The sequence below is a fragment of the Vanacampus margaritifer genome, chromosome 14, assembly GCF_051991255.1.
Source record: "Vanacampus margaritifer isolate UIUO_Vmar chromosome 14, RoL_Vmar_1.0, whole genome shotgun sequence".
In the NCBI taxonomy this organism is placed as follows: Eukaryota; Metazoa; Chordata; class Actinopteri; order Syngnathiformes; family Syngnathidae; genus Vanacampus; species Vanacampus margaritifer.
Genome location: NC_135445.1, coordinates 13316236 through 13338688, shown reverse-complemented (window position 1 = coordinate 13338688; position 22453 = coordinate 13316236). Strand labels below are relative to the sequence as shown.

The 22453-nt window shown below is 37.8% G+C and overlaps 1 protein-coding gene across 3 annotated transcripts in view; it reads left to right on the top strand.

Moving 5' to 3' along the window:
- Window positions 1-22453, top strand: part of kcnn2 (potassium calcium-activated channel subfamily N member 2) — a 42819-nt gene that overhangs the window by 7138 nt on the left and 13228 nt on the right. For all 3 annotated transcript variants that reach the window (XM_077543095.1, XM_077543094.1, XM_077543093.1), the window contains exons 3-6: window positions 11907-12325; window positions 12620-12761; window positions 16406-16516; window positions 16600-16727. In XM_077543095.1, the coding sequence (XP_077399221.1) occupies window positions 11907-12325; window positions 12620-12761; window positions 16406-16516; window positions 16600-16727 (800 nt within the window). The remainder of the gene's footprint in view (window positions 1-11906; window positions 12326-12619; window positions 12762-16405; window positions 16517-16599; window positions 16728-22453) is intronic.

Sequence of the window (22453 nt, the reverse complement as noted above, 5' to 3'; positions counted from 1 at the left end):
AAGAAAACGAACACGCGGAGAAAAAGATCCTTTTCTTCAACACTAGCTAGCAAACAAAGCGACAGATTAACAAAATGACTTTCTTTTTTCTTACCGTGTCACACAAATTTTCATAGTAACATGTTTGCTCCGCAGAATTTGTGGGACACTCTTTGTTTCCTTGCAAAGTTTTGTCTCTTTTATTAGTTAGTTAGCTAGCTAGATAGCTAGCTGCTAAAAAGGAGACAGATTAACTAGAAAGGAGACAGATCAACAAATTGATTTAGTTTTTCCTTGCTAAGTCACGTTTACACAGTAAGATGTTTGCTACGCAGAAGTGGTGGGACAAACTTAGTTTCCAGTTCGGAGAATGAATGAATGAATGCATGAATGAATGAATGAATGAATGAATGAATGAATGAATGAATGAATGAATGAATGAACAGGGCAAAGGATAAGCAGAGTGGACAGAGAAAGCAAATCAGATGTACGTATAGTAGAAATTATTACGATTGCAATACCACGACATGGTTCTGGATTTAGGACAGCCCGACATGAGGTTTCAATGTTACGAGCAGCACACAATGAAGTAGCATGTACAAGGGTGTGAGTTGGAGTACAGCACCACTCGCCACAGAAAAGCACACTCATTTCATTATTCTATCATTTATGGGCTATATTTGATTTTCATACATCTTACTTCAGACTTATGTTTACATGTTGACAATCATGTTTCAGTCCATCATGGACAAAATGATGATATGAGATGACACGGTGGATAGGAAGGGCAAATGGGACAATTTGACTACCGCGGATGTGAATGAGGTGAAAACGCAACCTATTTTTCTGGTTTAGCATTATGTTCCTGCTGGAATATTTTTTGGTGCAGGGTGCAAATTTGGCCATTTGTTCTCCATATTAAAAGTTTTGTTAGTATCAGTGAAAGGGCTTGGATCCCAGGGCGTACAGCGTTTTAAACGGGCAGGGTTGCAAGCATAATGTAAACCAAGGACCCATCTATAAGGATTGTAAGAGACATTTTAATAGCTTCTAGTATCACTTTTGGGACATAACTACACCCATCGTCAGGACGATTTTGCAGCCAGAGGTTGAGGGGTGCTGCTGTTCCAGCCAGGAAAGTTCAATTGAAACATTTAATTTCATTTTCACCATTTGGAAAACGTTGCATAACACGTTTTGCTCATGGCCATTCAATCAGTTAGTTTGTCTGTAGCACCTTGGCTTTAATATTTAACAGGACATAAAAGCTAGCTTCTCCCATTCCAATTCAAACAGTCATGCTGTCTCGGACTACCTGAAACCTTTCCCAGCTAACCGTATTTAACAACATAAACGGTGAGCTACAATTAAATCCTGAGGACTAGTAATGATAATAGAGTGTCGATAAGGCACAGAATGGTGGAAGGTAAGAAAGTGATTTTTAATTTTAATTTTTGGGTGCACTCTAAAAACAGTTGGGTCAAAAGTAACCCAATTATGGATCAAAAATAGACAGATCCACTTTCTGGGTCAATTTGATCCAACTTTCTGGGTTGTTTTATACAAAATGACCCAATTTTTTGACCCAAATAAAGGATCTGACCAATATTTATGAGTTGTTTTACGTTGAAAGACCCATTTCTTGACTCAAAGTTGGGTCAAATCGACCCAAGTAGAGGATCGGATTTTTCACCCAACTGTTTTTATAGTGTCCCAAAAATGGTCGAGAAACGCCCATGCCTATAACCTACACCTTCTGCTTCCTTGAATGATGTTAATTTTTCCTGTCAGTAATGTGATACCATTGGTATGATTATAAAACACAGACAGACATTTTAAACTGGAAACCAGTTTAAAGCGGTTTTGGAGCTTGAAAACAGAAAATGGTTTGTGAATCCAGTTGCCTTAAAAGCTCTTGTGAATTTTCCTCTTTACTGTACTTGAGACTTCAGGCTGGTGTCAGGTGACGTCATTGGTTGCCCACCTCAATGTTTTCTCCGAACATACAAGCTTTTGGAGCAGACATACTTCTTTGCCTCCCAACCAGAAACCTAAAGATTATTTATTGATGGCGTCCTCTAAACTGTGCTCTGCAAGGCAATGTCAACATGCGGGGCATTTCAGTTCACCTGCTGTGTGCATCTGGGCTGCAACAATAAAGGAAGAGAGATTTATTCCGGTGCTTACTTTGCTTGATTAAAAAGAATGTATTTGCATACATGAAACTTGATTTCAGAATGGCTGAGGGGAGGAGGGGGGAGAAAATCATAGAGAATGTGCGACAGTTTCAGATTTACAGAGTAAAGTGGCCCCTTAGTTGCCCGCTTTGATATCATAAATAAAGCATTGCGTTAATGTCTAATTGGGCCGAACCTCTCAACTTTGTTCGCTAATGAAATTGAGCGATTTCATTCTGGATGGCAAGATATATGTTTCCCACTCGACATTACACAGATTAAATATTGAGCTGGACTCCATTAGTTATATTGAGCGTGGTGAAGGCGGTAACCAGCCTAGCTAGCAGAACTGGTGAGCTGTCCCTAAGGAAACCAAAACTAAAATGTTCCCACTATCAACTATAAATGGCACTCAGTAGAATGCAGACCTCTGCGAAGTTTGACCTGTTAGCAAAAGTCTGCGCTAAATACAGTGTATGTTTTTTGTTTTGTTTTTCCGTCTGATCGTATTGTGGACAGCATGATGAAGTTGCAATTAGCGCGTTGGCCTCATTTTTTGGTTATCTTGACTTCTTGTGTGGATTTTCATTGAAGATTCTAAATTGTACATATATGTACTGTAGTATCGCACAAAGGGGCGTAAACATCTCACATTTCAATGTACAGCTAATAAAAGGAGTGTACATTTTAACTCATTCACTGCCATTGACGGCTATAGACGTCAAAAATTCATTTAAACTATTTCTATTAGTTTAACATTTGTTTCCACTTTTGTTAACAAGAGTGTGAAAACCTAGAATTTTTTTATTGTACATTTAGAACAGATATAAATTTGTGATTAATCGTGAGTTAACTAGTGAAGTCATGGAATTAATTACGATTACAAATTTTATTATAAATTTAATAATATTTATTTTTTAAAATCCTGAGTTAACAAGTAAAGTCACACGATTATTTACAATTAATTTTAATCACTTAACGCCCCTAATTTTCTTAAAAAAAAAAAAAAAGATTATTAAAAATTAGGGGTGTCAGGCGATTGGAATTTGTAATCGTAATTATTCGCATGACTTCACCAGTTAACTCATGATTAATCACAAATTTTACATCTGTTCTAAATGTACAATAAAAAAAATTCTAAGTTTTCATACTCTTGTTAACAAAAGTGGAAAAACGTTAAACTAATATAAATAGTTCAAATTAATTTTTGACGTCTATAGCTGTCAATGGCAGTGAATGAGTTAAAAACAAACTAAAAAAATGTTTTTTTTATATAAATGCATTAGGTAAATGAGTTGTGCAGTTTTTGCCTGATCCTGTGGCCAACCTCTTCGGATTTCACTTCTATGCCTTTTAAAGCTATGTTGTACAATGAACGGATTAGCGTGCGTCTCAGGTGAGTGAATGTGTTCTTTGTGAGCACACGTCCACTCTTTACTCAGCTGAACTGCCAAGTGGATCCAATTGTGTGTAACAAAGAGTCAAACATGAGTGTCTGTCGTTGAAGCTAAAAGGATAATCCAGGGTTCACGCTCTTTACTCACTTTCCTAATAGTGCATGTACAGCATCGTCAAATCAATTGGACTTGATACGTTCCTCGCCCCATGGGCCACAGCAACAATATTTCTGTAAAATGCTGATTTTCTTCATGTTTATTTTCTCTTAAAGAAATAGAAGATGATGTAAACAATTTGGAGACAGATGTTTTTATTTCAATGATGTATGTGTTGGCTGCCCCTTTAAATTAATCAGCACTGGAGCATCTATAAACAAAGCTGTGGCATGTGGCCTATATGCAAATGTGCTACGTTTTGTCGTTCATGTACGCAATTCATCAGGTCTGTGTTCAGTGCAGCTTGAAAACAATTATTTTGCTTTCTCCTGCTCAAGTTGATGAGCTACACCGTTACAAACACACTCTATGACTATTTTTTTCTTAAAAAAAAAAAATACATTAATTATTCTGCTGATGTGTGCAGATTCTTACAGCCTGTAAACAAAAACATGAATAAGTGATTTCTCAGTGTTTCCTCACGCCACATCAGATTTTTACAGAAGGTCCCATTAGAATTTAATAGGAAGTGGTTTACACACGCTATATTGTTTAGTGTGTGTGTATATATATATACTGTATATATATATGTTAACTCATTCACTGCCATTGACGGTTATAGATGTCAAATATTCATTTGAACTATTTCTATTAGTTTAAAAAAAATCCACTTTTGTTAACCAGAGTATGAAAACCTAGATTTTTTTTACTGTGCATTTAGAACAGATATAAAATTTGTGATTAATCGTGAGTTAACTCGTAAAGTCATGCAATTAATTATGATTTTAATTCCCCAACGCTGCTAATTTTTAATGGTAATTAATCGCATGACTTCAATAGTTAACTCACGATTAATCATAAATTTGATATCTGTTCTAAATGTACAATAAAAAAAAAAATCTAGGTTTTCATACTCTTGTTAGCAAAAGTGGAAAAAAATGTTAAACTAATAGAAATAGTTCAAATTTTTGACGTCAATAGCCGTCAATGGCAGTGAATGAGTTAATTTAAAGTTCCTGTAGCGCCACTTATTTTTTAACACGCAATTAATGACCACCTATTACTTGGAAAGCCTGTACTGGGGGAATTCCGTGTCGCAACACAGCAGACACGTCCATGTCAAAACACAAAATATTGGTTCCGGCTCTTCCAGGTCGCGCTAATATGCTTTGTAAAATTACAATACAAAGTATTTTGATGTAAATATCGACTTTAACGGGGAAATCCGACGAAATTCGGGTTACATCGCCAGCGTAGGAACGGAACTCCGCTATAACTTGAGGACTCCCTGTATGCCATCTAGTGGCAGAAAATTGACCTCAACACAAATCAATATTGCACTCGTTTTTTACAGTACAGTACATCTTTTTAATTTGAACTCCATTTCATGAGTTATTATGAAATTACTGTATCAATGACTAAAATGTGCAGCCATATTTCCATTAGTTTAACATTTTTCCCACTTTTTTGTTAATGCAAGTAAAAAATTTGGGGGGAGGGGTAATTATTTTGTATGTTTTATTGTACATTTAGAACAGATATAAAATTTGCGATTAATGCTGAGTTAACTATTGAAGTCACGCAATTAATTACGATTAAAAAAATTAATCGCCTGACACCCCTAAAATAAATAAATACATGAATTCGAATTTTACTCAAGTAAATATCTGCTACAAGCTTTGAAGAAAAAAGTAAAAACAGAAGTAGGAAAAAAGTGATTCATCGCGATTAATTACGGAAAATTGTGCCTACTTTAAAGGTTTGATTAACCTCGTAGATGGAAAAAAAAACAGTATGTTAGCTTGCACCCAACAGGACGACAGACTCCTCTTTTAGTGTTTGACTCCATGCTTTATGGCTTGGTATGCACCTGTGTGTCATAACTGTTGTTCTGGTGCCACCCTTCAATACTTGATGCTCTGTGGTAAAGGGCCCTTGAGTGTTGTATTTCAGGTCAACCATTACTCTAATTGCTTTCAGCCACCATGTAGGCCCTTCTTATGCAAGCGGGGTCTAAATGTTTAATTACATTGTTTTGAGGTAACAAGCTCTGTAAACGCTTCACGCAGGGATGTGTGTTGTCTAAAATGTCAAATAAAACGCAGCTTGAGCTAAGTAGAAAACAGTGCATTTAGCTGACGTAAAGTAAGTAAGTAGGAGGCGGGAAGCAGGATGCCGGCCGCCATTTGCGTGTCTGCGTGTCTGCGTGTCTACGTTACATCGGGCTGGCTTGGCAGGTTAGGGTTACACACTTCTCTGACAGATGTCTGCTTGTCAAAAGAGCTCGGTGTCACTCTGCTGATATGAACAACGGCCACTGAAAATTTAATTGACGCGTCTTCATGTGTGTGGGGAAACGGATTGTGGCTTTTAAATAATTATAGATGAGTGGAGCAGCCTTTGTGGAGGCCACTCCGGGGAACTTGTAGCTTGCTCTGTTCTCGTTGTATCATACAAAGCAGACTTTGGCATGCGTGTTGCGGCAAAGCGGGCGGTCGGTTGTGTGTCCTCGTGTGAGGAAAGTAGCATTACTCTATTTTATTGATTTTTCTATACATTTTTTTTTGTCCTTGCCTTGAAAATGATGAAAAGGAGCTTCCAATTTCACATTGTGGGGCGGGGGGGAGACTATTCAGCAATTTAATTTTATGTATCACTGCTAAATTTACAATCTAGGTCGCTGATCCCATTAGGCCTCCAGGACTGTTTTCACCTCCATAATGAGAAATCTCAAATTAGACTAAATGGAAAGTTGCTGGCAAAGGTCCGACATGAGCTTGCAGTGAGTGTTCCATATGATGGATATTACTGTATCTGCATACTCAAGATTGCTGTTATGACCTCTTTTCAACATATTTTACGTGTAGGTTATGCCGCATAAGTCAAAGTAGTTTTAAGTGTGTTTGTGTACGCCTGCTTGGCTCAGCTAAGGCCAGGAGTTGTAAATTAGCAAAAAGCTATAAAGTCTTTGTGCAGCGCCTCAGTTTCATGACCTGTCTTTGAACTATGGTAAATTGCAATGTCCCTATCAAATAAATGCAAGAAATAAAATACAAGCACAGCAGCGATCGAGCAAAAAAAATATATTCAGGGACACCGTTTTGATTGCTGATTTTTTTCTGATTTCAATATAGGAAATAACAAATAAGAATAGAAAATCTTTTCTCAGCATTTCATAAAACCTTTAACAATTGTACAGGCCTTGTTTGAAATTAGCGACTGTAAATCTACACAGAGGCTGGTTAGACCGCGTATTAGTAATTTGACACAACGTTTGGTTTGCACCGTTGTGGGCATGAGCACAATCGACTCAATTCGCCGCTAAGCAAAGCAACTCATCTCAGTCCCTTTATATGTGGCATGCTCATCTCAAATGGAGAAATCTCTGTGTAGAAAAGAACATAACCGCCCAGTTTGACAGCATAGAACATAAGCAGGTGTAAATAATTAATAATAAATACGGAATGAGCTGGTGGTAGCAGACCTCATGTATCAATCACCACCCCCATTAGTGCGTGGTGGCCAGTGAGGGGATTTACCAAGTCAAGTCCAGTCAAGTTTATTTATATAGCCCTTAATCACACAAGAATCTTAAAGGGCTTCACATGCCCACAGTTGACAAATATTGACGACATCCCCCGATCGAATTACAAGAAGGCAAGGAAAAACAAAACAAAAAAAATCAGAGGAAAAATGAGAAACCAAGTACCGATAGCACTATAAGTTTTTATACATACCCCCCGCCCCACCCTATTTTTTAAAATTTTAAATAAACAACTATATTTCCCAATATATAGCATTTTCCCTTAAAACTACATGAAATTAATGGCAATTTTCCATTCATATAATTTTTATCATCTATTTCCTGGTCGTAAAATGGCCACAAGATGCCACCATCGCAAGTACCGATACCTTAAAATAAGGCAGGTAACAGCATCGATACTGATTGATCCTCGCCCATCCATAGTAATAATAATGATAATTTTTAGATCAATTAATTGATTTCTACAATGACTCAGAAAGAAGGCTGTTGTTATATTTATGAATAAAATACATTGACATCCACCACACACGTCCGCTGCCTTGATCAACTGCGCCACAACTTAGATCTTGTAGATTCAAGTCTAGTTTGTCAGCAAATTGTCAGGTGAGCCGGGAGCGTATAATTGAAAACGCCCTCGGAAAGCTCAGCGAGGCCCAACGCGGTGGCCAAATTCCCAAACATGTTCATTTTTTTCCTGCCTTCTACTTCTTGTGGCAAAAACAACCCACCGGGAATCCCCTTTAATTTTTGCTGACGGATACATTTTGCGAAATACTTGCTGCCAGTCCTGATAACATGTATATATAGACAGAGGAGGACCTTAATGGGACCTCCAATGGGAAGAGGAGGGAAAATCTACTTGCAGAGGTAGCAAATCCAGGTCCAGAAAGTAAAAACCCTGTCACAGCTACTAGTTTGGCTTTAACCATTGATACTAGCTAGCTAGCTAGCTATCTCCCTAGCAGGTAAAACAAGCACCATGGGAGCCAGCTAGGGAGCTAGCATCCCACAGTTTAGCTTTATCCCTAGGTGCTAGCTAGATAGCTCCTGTTAGAAGACTATCTTTGTCTTTCGCGTGTTCGTTGTTCGGGTAGAGAGAATGTTGATTTTCTGAATACAGACTGGAGTTCGGTGAACAGGTCCTTCGAAAGATTTATTTTACAGAATATTCTGGGCACAAGCAAGTTTACAGACAAATGGCTGCAGTTCCTCTTGCAAGTGTGTAGTTACAGCGGACTCACAGCATTCTTATACTATCTTGAAAAGCAGTATTCCAAACCCCCAGGAAACAGCCTTCAATACACATGACGACAGCCGGAAGTAGATAAGACTTTTTATACTTTTACAGCATATCATCCAATTCACATTGAGTTCAACCCCAGACACTGGCCCATTGATGAACAGACGAGGTCCTTTAGACATGATGACATGAGCAGAAATTGCGACAGCACTTACAAAGACACAGATAAAAGTTCTACTGAGGAAATAAGTAAATTAAAACAGTTATGACTAAATCTATGCAGAAGACCCTCTTCACTCCCTAGCAGGTAAACGAGCACCATGGGAGCTAGCTAGGGAGCTAGCATCCCACAGTTTGGCTTTATCCCCAGGTGCTAACTAGCTAGCTCCCTAGCAGGTAAACGAGCACCATGGGAGCTAGCTAAGGAGCTAGCTAGCTAGCACCTGGGGCTAAAGCCAAACTGTGGCAGGGTTTTTACTTTCTGGACCTGGATTTGCCACCTCTGTCTATTTGACAAATGTTGTGGAAGCCAATGCAATTTGATGGTCTTTAATCTGCAACAGGGTGAGTTCCAGATAATGTGCAAATGAGATAAGAGAGCACAGTGATCGGACTGCTGCCATTAGTTCAGGGTGAATACACTCTGTCTTTGTAGATAGCTGTAAATTGCACTGAAAATGATGAAGAGTAGGGAGGAATGTGTGTGTGTGTGTGTGTGTGTGTGTGTGTTTGGGGGAGTGATGAAGGGTGTTAAATTACAGCCACACTGGAGTCCCCGGAGAGATGACTTCACTGGTGGTCACTGGCACCGTCCAGTCGGAGGCAAGCGCTTAATGTGACGGCAGCAGATGTTCGCATCAGTGCAACTCGGCGTGCAGCTGAAAATGCTGACTGCACGCTGCTAATGTTGCACCTTTCTCTGCTCTTGTTTTATTCAAAGAGTCCAAGCGGTGAGAGAAATCACAGAAGTGGAAGAAAGAGAAAAGAGCCATTGGCGTTGGAATGCATGCGCGTGCATTTATTGCATTTTAGTGCAAACGCCACCGGCCAAAGTGCTTATATGAAATATAGAAAACATGATTTAAAATGGCAAGGATTTATTTATTTTTGTCAGGACGGGGGTGTGAAATTTAATACATCACACTCACCTCTCCTGGCCTGTTGTGTTAAAAGCAATTGTGGCTGTACGACAAGTATTTCATACGTTCCAAAAGACTCTGGCATCAATCAAATGATTTGATTGCAGGATGCCGTGTCTTTGAGTAAAAGTGCATTATCCCACTTGGGTGCGTTGTGCACAAAAGGCACATGTGGATAAATGGTGGAAGTGTGATTTACTGCATTTGAGTGCAAACGCCACTGCCCAAAGTGCTTTAAATCTTTTCACATGAATATGAAAAAGGAGCAAACGTGGCTGAAATTTACGGTCATTAACTCGGTTACGATTTGGAATCTGGCGATATCAAAACGGCACGATGCAATATTATAACAATATGAACCTCACGATGCGATAATTATCACGATAGTGTGTGGAGTTTGGCGATATAACATTTATTTAGCATAAAATCTCATGATATTGTTAAAAATATATATATAGTCATTAGGGGGGAAAGTCACAATATTGACAAAGAAAAAAGCTTGGCCCATCATTTTATTATCATGTGCTCCTATTGGCCCAGTGGCACAAAGCATCATGGTCTATGTAGTTCACAATGTTGTGTTTCATTGAAGCAGGCGAAAAAGTCATGTTAAAAACTATTTGCAGGTATGACTGATTTATGCGAGTGATAACCGCTGCAGTATGTCCAGTTAGAACATATAGTAGCTTTGTCCATGTGAGGTAATACTCAGACCAGGTTTTCTCTTTGGACTGTTTAATTTGCTTGTCTGGGGGCGTGTTTGTAGTTTGGGGTTTATGCAGAACAAAAAAACTACAAATTGAATTATTAAATGAGCAAAATTGCATGTAAATGTTTCTATACAATGCTAATTAATTATACATATAGCTGAGATAGTACATGTAAGGTAACATTAACCTCAATGTACATAAACGACCTACAATTACTAATAAGATTTCATCTTAAGGCACTTACTAATGCACACACACATTGTGAATCGAGTCAGTTTGTGGAGGAACTCAAACGTGTTCCGTTACCCTTCATCGGCGATTAGCATGAGCCTTAAATTTAGGTGGCCAAAACATGCCTAATTAAAACACCAGAGGGTTTTGGAACTGCTGAAATGAAAAACAACCTAACCTTTTTAACAAATTGGCTGCTTTAAATGTCTTCACATCACATGACAATGACGATATTGTTGCCATTTTAATATCGCGATATTGCGACATTGCCTTTATCGTTACATCCCTAGTCACGATATTTGACTAATACGAATAATTTATCGACACAATGTAAAAAAAATAATAATAATATTATACTATACAACTATTTTCTTGACTGAATTTGGTCATATCCTTGCCACCAGATCCGAGATCTCTTCTTCTCTGGTGGATAAGTACTGTACATTTTGGGGGTTGGGTGTTCTTAAGCGGTCTTCCATCTAGTGGTGAATGTTATTATTACAACTAAAAACTGCTCCGCTATGGTAAGATCTTAGTTGCCCTAAATCATAATTTTCATTTTATTTTAATTATAATTTATATTTTAATAGTATTTTCATAATTTTCAATACATTTTTCATTTTTAATCACTTATATTGATATCATTAAAGTCAATAACTACAATAATAAATCATTTAAAAAAATATGGAAAAATATAAAAAATATAATTTATACTTATATATAACATTAAAAATAATTATACTGTCAAAATACCCTCTTCCTGTGACAAGCGAATATATGCAAAATATGTATTGCGCCATGTCTATGCAATATGCAGATTTTTTTTTTCTTCATATAACTTAGATTTCTTTTCTTGCTGCCTTTCCTGAACGCTGGCTTGCATTTTTATTGGGTTGCAGATTGTCAGAGTGAAATGCTGTAAGCGGTTTTATTGATCATCAAGCAGGCACGCGATTTTTTGGCGACGGGCTTTTTTGATTCCCATTTGTTGTAATACATTGGTGTTCTTTTCCATTAATTTACACGCACCTGTCAATGTTGGATCAATATGTAATTTATTCGTGTGAGTTAGACTTCTGTTGAGGAAATTTCTAATTTGGGTTTTGACCTGAAATGCTGTTTGTATTGGCTGCTGGGAAGGGATGTTGTGCTTACTCCCAATCAATTGTCTCCTGCGTATTGTCTTGGACCAAATCAGAAATCAGAGTAATGTGAGGTGAGAAATGTACTTTAATGACCCGAGGCCATTAGTGACATATTGTTTAGAGGCTTGAATGATTTCCTGCTGCCTGCTGTGTCACAATGATGAAAATGTTGGCCGCTCTCCTCTCAGTTATTTATGGTGGACAACGCGGCCGACGACTGGAGGATAGCCATGACCTACGAGCGCATCTTCTTCATCTGCCTTGAAATCCTGGTGTGCGCCATCCACCCCATCCCGGGAAACTACACCTTCACCTGGAACGCCCGTCTGGCCTACTCCTACACGCCATCGCAGACGGACGCCGACGTGGACATCATCCTGTCCATCCCCATGTTCCTGCGCCTGTACCTCATCGCCCGCGTCATGCTGCTGCACAGCAAGCTCTTCACGGACGCCTCGTCTCGCAGCATCGGCGCGCTCAACAAGATCAACTTCAACACGCGCTTCGTCATGAAGACCCTCATGACCATCTGTCCCGGAACGGTGCTGCTGGTCTTCACCATCTCGCTGTGGATCATCGCGGCGTGGACCGTCAGAGCTTGCGAGAGGTTTTTTCTTTTCCTGTTTTTTTTTTTCTCACGCTATGCTGCGCCTCTCAGCATCAAACATAGATAAGGCACAAAAATAGATCATCTCCATGCATCCAAGAGCTCAATTAGCATCCAGCAACATTTGAATCTTAAAGGAATAAATCTGAAAGGTTCTGCTTTAGTTATTTTTATTTCATGATTCTGAGAGGTCTGAGCCAAGATTCAAACTCACAACCTCGGAATTGTGAGGCAGAGAAATGCAAAAAAAAAAAAAAAAGCTACTCAGCCTGTTGCCTGCATTATGTATTGCAGGTACCACGACAGCCAGGACACCAACAGCAACTTTCTCGGGGCCATGTGGTTGATCTCCATCACCTTTCTTACAATTGGATATGGAGACATGGTCCCAAATACATACTGTGGGAAAGGAGTCTGCCTCCTGACTGGCATTATGGTGAGAACATTGTTATGACTTAGATCAGGGGTCAGCAACCTGTATCGTCAACAGAGCCATTTTAGGTCAAATAATTAACCAAAAATCTGCCTGGAGCTAGCAAAACATTTGAACATAGTGATGAAGGAAAATGTGTGGGGCTTTAGAGCGGTACCATAACATAAAAATATGCAGCATCGAATACGTAGAGAACTTGTCTTCCGTTTTTGGATTTTTTTGTTGTTATAATTTTTCATATTTAGTTTTTCACACATTTTTAGACTTTTCTGCTTTTCTGTTAAATTTCTGTCATTTTTAGCAATTTTATGGTAACATGGTAATTTTCTGCTTCTCTTCTTCCTTTTTTGGACAATTTGTAGCTGTGTTTGGACAGGTTTTTTTAGCCTTTTTTTTGCTAGTAATTTTCTGACATTTTTGTGTACATTTTATGGCAATTTTATGCCTTCTCTTGTTTTTGGACATTTTATTGTTACTATTTGAACGTTTTCTTTTCTGCCTTTTTTTTGTAACTTAAATTTTCTGAATTTTTTTTAATTTCATGGACATTTTATAGTAATTTTTTTGCTTTTACTCTTCCTTTTTGGACATTTTAAAGTAATTTTAAAAACGTTTTTATCTATCTTTAGCCTTAAAAAAATTGAACTCTGACATTTTTGGAATATTTAATTATTCTTTTTTTTCATCGAAATAAATTCATTTAAAAAATATTTTATCAAAAAAAAAATTTTTTAAATAAAAATAATAATTTCTACACATTTTTTTTTTTAGAGATCCACAGGGAGCCATGGGAGATATGGCCTCAAGAGCCACATGTGGCTCCAGAATCACAGGTTGCAGACCCTTTACTTAGACAAATAGGACAACTAGAAATTACATTTACCGGAAGTGAGAATCAAACAGAATGTGGAATTGCTTTTCACTCCTTTCCACTCCTGTACAAGATGTTGGCATGTATGGCAAATGTTGTCCATTCATCCAGAGCAACATTTGTGAGGTCGGAGCAAGGGAATCTCTGTTGGAGTTCATTCCAAAGGTGTTTGGTGATTTAAGTTCCAGGCATGCTTTTATGGATCTTGCTTTGGGCGCTGGGAAACAGAAAAGTGCCCTCCCTTAACTTCTGGCACAAATGAATGAACAATTCAGCAGTCTGACACAACCCTAGATTGATTTGTGGTTGGGGGGAGAAGGGGGTGGGGGGTGCAGGATTATCACCATTAGGGATTATGACCATTCTCTTTAATATCAATTTTAGAAAGTTTATTGCAATTTATTAACAATAAATTATAGTTCGTTTTAATTTAATTTTGACTTTTGTTTTCTAAATTCAGTTCGGTTGTAATTTGTTTTAAGAGCAGTTTTATTAGTTTCTGTTTGAGTTTATTTTTTTGAAAACACTTCATTTTAGTCCCGTTTTTAGTTTTAGCATTATAATTTTACTTTTAATATATGGAGTATTTGTCAGGTGCAATAATATTATTATTATTAATATTATTTTTGTGTGTCTGAAGTAAATTACAATTCTCAAATTGACTGTTTGACCTTCCTTCTTCTGTACGGCCGTGCATTAGTACTGCAGTAAATGTTATACATTTAAAGTCGATCCTAAAAGCTCTTGCATGATATTAATTGACAAAGACAAAAAACGAAGTACATTTTCGCTATAATAGTTAATTTTAATTTGTTTTATAGACGCAAGATAGTAGGACGTAGCTAATTTCATTTAGTTTTGTTGTTTTCTTAAAGCATTTTTATTTTATTTCATTAACGATTTTTTTTTTCAATTAATTTGACATTTTGTTTTTGTTAACTAGTAACCTTGGTTCAAACTATAGCCCGGGGGCCATTTACAGCTCGCTGTCCAATTTATAATGGCCGACGGCATATGCGAGACTAAAAATAACATTTCACACAGCTTGCATGTGATTTGAAAAGAGGCAAGTGTGAATAGTGTAGCTGTTGAAAATGTGCAGAGGTTGCAAGAAACACATCCTGTATGCGTGCAAATCCTCAGATTACTACTACAACTATTAATAATAATATAATAATTTAAAAAGTAAATAAAATAGTAACAGATGTGTCAATTTAGCACAGATTGCTGTTGTGTTGATTCCACTGATCTGAATATATGACTGGATAGCCGATAGCCCATGCACGCTCGTCCGTGCAAGCCGTTGAAGCGACAGGGCGGCCATCTTGCGAGCAGACTATACGTACAGATTAGACATATTCAGACGCTCCCCACCTTACGAACGAGTTACGTTCCGGACGATCGTTCGTAAGGTGAATTTGTTCGTAAGTTGCTTCAGTGCTATATTTTGTATTATAATTTATGTTTAAAGCCTATATAAGTATATTGAAGGTTTATATAAGTATGTTTAAGGCTTGTACAAGTAACCTGCATTGGTTTGTACTGAAAAAAAATTTAATAAAATGGAGAGAATACGTATAGTACTGTACTGTACTACGTATGTTAGAGAGAGAGAGCGAGACACACACACACACAGTATGTACATGTACGTAATAAGATAAATAAAATGAAGTTTAACTTACTTTTGGAAGATGTACTCGATGCTTAAGGAGATGATGGAGGAGGAGGAAGAGGAGGATTTTATATCATGAGAGATTCTTCGTCGTCGCTGGAATCGGCTTCAAAAGTTATTTCCTGCTTCATGGGGACCGGCGTTTTCTTCCTCCTCCTCCTCGACACGTTGCTCAGCCTCCAATGAGCTCTCACAGCGCCAATCGTCGGTATTAGCGGCGGAAAGAAGCACTACGCGCAATACAAAATCTAACTTACAGCATCTCTTTCCGAACATTTTTGACATACTGTACGCGCAGAAATGTTCGTATGTACCGTTGTTCGCAACTCGAATGTTCGTAAGTAGGGGAGCGTCTGTACAGCTTGTAGGCAGTTAGTATAGGGCAAGGGGTTAGGTTGGGAGGAGGAGGGGTGGTCATTATATTTTAACAAGTAAAAAAACAAATATATAAATAACAAGTGGACAGTATGTGCTGCTTTGAAGATCCCCTTTTTCTATTATCGTTCAGTTCCTTAGACCCCAATATTAAATTGAGGCATCTTTTGTTGAATTACACTTATAATTATCTAATAAAAAATAGCATTTAATTTATACATGTATTTAAGGCAAGTTGTAAAATTACTGAAGTCCTCTTATTTATGTTTAACAAATTTAAAACATCATTGAAACATGCTGTTTCTACTAAGTACTGTCTCAAATCTTCTCCAATTTTCGACACTGTAAATGTATAGGATCGTATGCCGAGAAACGTTTCTTGGGAGGAGCAATATGGCGGCCTCGCGGCTTCAAAAGTCTTGGCCTATCGGCTATCCAGTCATATATTCAGATCAGTGATTGATGGATACAATATATAATTTGGCTGCTGCGGGGCTAATGCTGAAAAATCCTAAACTTTTTGCCTTACTGTTGAGCTTCGACAAAAAGCTGTGAGTTAGCAGTTTTTCAAAAGATTTTAATATATAAAAATATAATTAATTATTAATTATTAATATGCCTATTAAACTGCATGAAACAATGTAGAAGATACCCAGTTAGTGGTCATTGCATTGTTAGTTAATGAATTGAAAATGAGTTGCATCTAAAGTATCTGCCTTTTTTCCCCAGGGTGCCGGCTGCACCGCCTTGGTGGTGGCTGTGGTGGCGAAGAAGCTGGAGTTAACCAAAGCTGAAAAGCACGTTCACAATTTTATGATGGACACCCAGCTCACCAAAAGAGTGCGTCACTCACCCCTCCATGCCCGCCTTCTGATCGCTTGCATCGGATTATGGGTCATCTTGTGCTTTGCTCGGCCCTTCAGGTGAAAAACACGGCTGCGAATGTTCTCAGGGAGACGTGGCTCATCTACAAAAACACCAAACTGGTGAGGAAGATGGACCACGCCAGAGTCAGGAAGCACCAGAGGAAATTTCTCCAAGCCATTCATCAGTAGGTGCCATGCTTCTAACACGATATGTCCGCACCTGTCGTTCAGCCGAACCTGAATCCTGAATTGTTTGACACCTGTAGCAAATGAGCTCTCACATGTATTTGAAGTTTTTTTCCCCCTCCTTGACTCATTTTCATTTCACAGCTGAGGAGTTAACCTGGCTTTGTGTGGTCTCCGCATTGCGATATGCGTTCGAATATGCAAATTCCATAAATGTATGTAAATCACTAGCCACCACATAAGAGGCTCTTGTAATCCGTTTATATTAACTCATTCACTGCCATTGACGGCTATAGACATAAAAAAATTCATTTGAACAATTTCTATTAGTTTAACATTTTTTTCCCACTTTTGTTAACAAGTGTGAAAACCTAAAATAGTTTTTATTGTACATTTAAAAGATTATAAAATTAGTGATTAATCGTGATGCGATTAAATTTTTTTTAATTCTAATTAATCACATGACTTCAATAATTAACTCACGATTAATCACTAATTTTATCTCTGTTCTAAATGTACAATATTTTTTTCTATTGTTTTCATACTCTTATTAACAAAAGTGGAAAAAGTGGAAAACGAATAGAAATAGTTCAAATGAATTTTTGACGTCTATAGCCGTCAATGGCAGTGAAAGAGTTAAGAGCAGCGTTGGAGTAGTCAGCGTAAAAGCTGTTAAAAATGCTTATTCTGGCAATGAGATACGTAAAAACATCCTTGCTGTGTGTGTGCGTGAGTGGTTGCGCAGATGAAACATCAACACAACTCATTTAGCCGCAGATTGATTCATGTGTTACTGTCATTCCCGACGCGTGGATTCCGGCGCCAGGCTGACCTGAGCGTTTTGTTTTGATGCTTTTCCTAACGGGCTCATTCACACTCCTTACCCGGCAGCCGCTCTTTCAGCCCCAAGCCTCCGAGGACAGCCAAAGTGCGCTGTGACTCCACTAAAGTATCGATCGTAGCCTCACCTTGCTGGTGTTTTTTCTCCATTGACACAGAGGCTTCTTTCAGCGGCAATCAGCTCAGTGCTTTGTTCAACTAAAGGTGACTGACTGTGCTCTTGTTTAGTTTTAGAACCGCGCTATGTGCTGCTGTTTGTATGTTTGGTTGCTCCCTGTAGTTTGATGTCTGTAAATGGGCCTTTGTGTGTGACTTTCATTTGATATAACCGTTTTGTGTTTTGAAGACACAAAATGTCTGCTGCTGCTGCTGCAACCCACATCCACATTTTTATGTCCTCGCAGTTTGAAGCGATGATGTGATGATGACACACGGACCTCGCGCTCTTCTAATTAAGGAGTTCCCTCGGCGCTAAAGCGAAATCTGTAAAGGAAAGAGGCACATCCAGCTCTGTGTGGTAGCGTAGCGCTCAGCATCCTGTACAGATTGTTACCCGCGCGGGATGTTGCGTACTGTATGTGTGTGCGTGTTATCTCGGAGCGCCTCAAGTATTGGCTGAACTGAGTGCGAGTGTGATGCTTGTATCAAGATGAATGTAGGACAGGAAATGGCCATCAGCAAGCGGATCAAAGTAGGGAGTTAGAAAAAGACTGTGCTGCCCTGTACAGTGCATTCAGACAGTGTTCAGACGCCCTTCAATTGTAATTGTATTACATTACATTGTAATCACTTAAAGGGGAAATCAAATCCAAATTCTTTGCAATAATATTTTCTATGCGCCCCCACTAATGCAAACACGGTGTTCTGATTAATTTTGTGTTTGTGGCTGGGGGCGGCCATTTTGTCACTTGCTGTCGACTGACAATGACATCATAGATGCTCAGGGCAAAGTGGGAAGTCGGATTTAGCCCACTTGGATTGTCCCAGTTGGAGGCAAATGTAAACAACAAAGATGGCTGATAGATTTGTTGTTCTGGTCAAGGCATGCAGTCCAAATCACGTTGTTTTTTTTTTCAAGTGCAGTTACTTATTTCTAATCCTGTCAGTTAATTACATTTAACTCGTTCACGGCCATTGACGGCTATAGACATAAAAATAATAATTTGAACTATTTCTATTAGTTGAACATTTTTTTCCACTTTTGTTAACAAGAGTATGAAAACCTAGAAAAAAATTATTGTACATATTGAACAGATAAAATTTGTGATATATATACTATTGAAGTCATACTAATAATTTTAATCGCCTGACGCCCCTAAATTTTTATAATCTTAAAAAAAAAGTCTAGGTTTTCATACTCTTGTTAACAAAAGTGGGGAAAAATTAAAAACTAATGGAAATAGTTAAAATGAATTTTTGACGTTTATAGGCGTCAATGGCAGTGAATGAGTTATTGTAATTAATCTCATGACTTTAATAATTAACTCATGAATCATCACAAATTAATCACACATTTTATATCTGTTTTAAATGTACAATAAAATATTTGTCAAATTTGTCTTGTTAACTAACAAAGTGGAAAAATATGTCAATCTAATTCAAATATGGTTGTCTATTTTAGTTAATTCACACAGTAATTTCCTAATAATTCATAAAGTTATTTGAAGTAAAAAAAAATGATACATTGGACAGGAAATAGCCCAGCACAGCAAAGAAAAAGTATCCACTGGTGCTTGTGGTGTCAGGAAGCAAAAATTCTGGAAAAAGGAAGAGGTCCACCGCACAGAGTTAAAAATTGAGCCAAAATGAATTGACTTACACCAACATCGCGTTTTGCCTATGATACATTGATTTGTGTTCAGTTTATTTTTCTACCACTAGATGACATTAGCGTTTCATGCTGAACATTGGTGACAGCTCAGAGCATTTTTCTTTTCATATTAAAAGCTGCTTAATTTTGAACATGAAGCCACTTGTAGACTTTTACAAGTTGACCCGAGTCGCCACAAATATATGCATTAGGGATGTAACAATAACCGCAATATCGTGATATCGTCATGCTATGATATTTAAAGCACCACATTTCCATCAAAAAACATTACTTTTTACCTGCTTCAGGCAAGCACAGCATTATAAACTACATAGATACTGATACTGTACGCTACTGGGCTAATAGTAGCATACGCTTTGCATTGCTTACAAAGTAATTTAAGATGGCGGAGGGTAGCGACCATACTGGCATAGTGGCATGGATATAGCAGAAAGCTCAGAGGTTTATATATAGTATTATGAGCTTTTTTTTTAATATTGCCAACACTACCACAATATCCTGATAATTATTGTATCGTGAGTTTCATATTGTGATATCGTATTGTGGCATTTAGATATCGTTACCTCCCTAATATGTATTAGTGTTATATCTATTACTGCTAATTGTGTTATAGTGACTCCTTTGCACAGCCTTGAATGCCTTTGATTTTGTAAAGTTTAAGTTTGACATGACGGGTAAACACTTGGCTCTTGGCTCTCAAAGTGATCTGAAGGTGCCCATGTAGACCTCTTTGAGTGCTGTAGCAACCTAGCTCGCTGCTAACTGCTAGCTGGCAATACCAAGTGCGTTCTTTTGAAGCATGGAAGCGGTGCCAAATGGCTCCTCCACTCTAGTATTCTGCTCTTCCTTTTGACACTTATTCCAAATAACTAAATTAATGTTATAACAAATAAAGGGAAATGTGTTTCTAATCGTGTAAATTATGTTTTGTCATTAATGGTCTGTGTCTCATCCCATGCGTACTTCCTGGTATAAAGTCCGACTTCCCACCTTCCTAGAATGCAGCAATAGGTAACGACCAATCACAGCTCACCTGTTTTCTGAGTTTGGTCGTGTGACATTCACAAACTGAGAATAGTTTAGACTAGTGTGGCTACATCGAACTTAGTGGGGACTACTTCAACTTAATCCACCTTTTAATATCACTACTATCAAGTTGCAGTTATGATTTTTGCGACTAAAATGATTTTTAAAAGAAAGCATGTGTGCTTTTAAAAAACGACATGTCCACTCAGGAGTTTCTAACTTAAATGTCACATTGTCACAAGCATTGTGACGCATTTCCATTGCCAAATACAAGCTCAGCTCTTCTGCAGGTAATTGCAAAAACCATGTCGCTTGGAACGCATCGGTCAGAATGAGACACACTTAACAATCAACAGAAGTGAGGGAACAGCTTGTGTATTTCCATCTCGGCGTGCGGCTGTTGTTATGCAGAGAAGACTGAAAACGGACCGCAAAGTGGAGATGGTGGAGTGTAATTCTGCAGTGACAGCATAACCGACAATTAGTATTTCTTTTTATTTGACATTTCTAAGCAAGAATTCCGACCGTCGTGAATGTGCAAGGTCGTTATTGCGTTTCATTCATAAATATGACAACAGTGAGCCTCAAACCATCTGAATCATAGGAGGAACAAGCGATCTGTGGTGGGGATAATAGATACATTAGGTCCTCTGACATATGTAAATCACCAATTATCACAAGTTATCAGCATCTCATTTAATTTGAACAATGCTCCGTTGCGCACGGATTGCTGCGTCCTTTTTCTCCCGGAGATGTACATTTAAATAGCGTGAGACCAACCGCTTTAATTAGCCGCGAAAGGAGTCAGCTGTGTTCACACCCACAGCGGTGCAAACCTGGTCCATCCCGCCTCTACACAGATTTGACTTTGAGCAAACGTAAATCTCTAGCATGAGGCTACTATTTTGAAGATGGACTGTAAAAAGCGCTCCTTCAATCCATGCATGCTTGTCATATTTATTTCAATAAGTTGTCACCAAAAGTACCAATCACTCACAAGCTTTGGCTTACTAGTCTTTCCTAACTGTTAGGTTGTTTTAGTAGAATGTATAACATGAGCAACAAAATAACTTTAATGATGTTGTCTAAAATTAACAACAAAAATATTGTGCTTCTGTATTTTTGAGCATCTTCATATAGAAATAGAAATATTGTTGGTGGCATGTTGCTTAAAATATTGCTGCCGTGAAGAATTATAGGTAACACTAGATGGCATTAGCGATCCATGTTGCACATTGGTGACAGCACGTGGTATTTCATCAGGTCATCTAGCTTGGATAGGAAAGAGAAGTTACTACGGAAAAAACTGAATCGCAAGTCAAGTCAAGGTTTCAATTACCACTAATACTGGCTGTCACTTTGTGTCACTGTAATTAGCTCTTCTTTTCTTTTGTGAGGGGATGTCTAAGCAGGGCAAAATATGACGTACTACGTATTACGTACAGAGGAGGTGGGGAGGGCTCGACGGAAGAGACACTGCAAACATTGATGCCTTTTTGCTCTGTGTGTTGTCCTTAAAAATATATATTTTTTTTTTTAATCTGCCATTGGGTACTATTTAGCCCCAAGTACAACATAAGTAGCCCTTGGGTCTGTTTTAAAAATAGTTCACCAGTGATAGGACACTATAACTTACTAAAAAGAATGATAAAACAGAAGAATGTTAACATTTGTTTATTTATTTATTTATTTAAACATTTTTTCTGTACCAAATTATTTAATATTTCACCCCCCCCCCCCCCAAAAAAAATAAAGGTAATTTTAGAAGAAGAATTATAAAACAGAAGGATGTTAACATTTATTTATTTATTTATTTAAAAAAAATAAATTCTGTCCCAAATAATTCTAGATTTCACCCCCAAAAAATGAAAGGTAATTTTAGAAGAATTCTAAAACAGAAGCATGTTAACATTTATTTATTTATTTAAAAAATATATATATATATATATATATATATTACCAAATAATTCTATATTTCACACACCAAAATTTTTTTAAAGGTAATTTTAGAACTGTACTTTTAATACC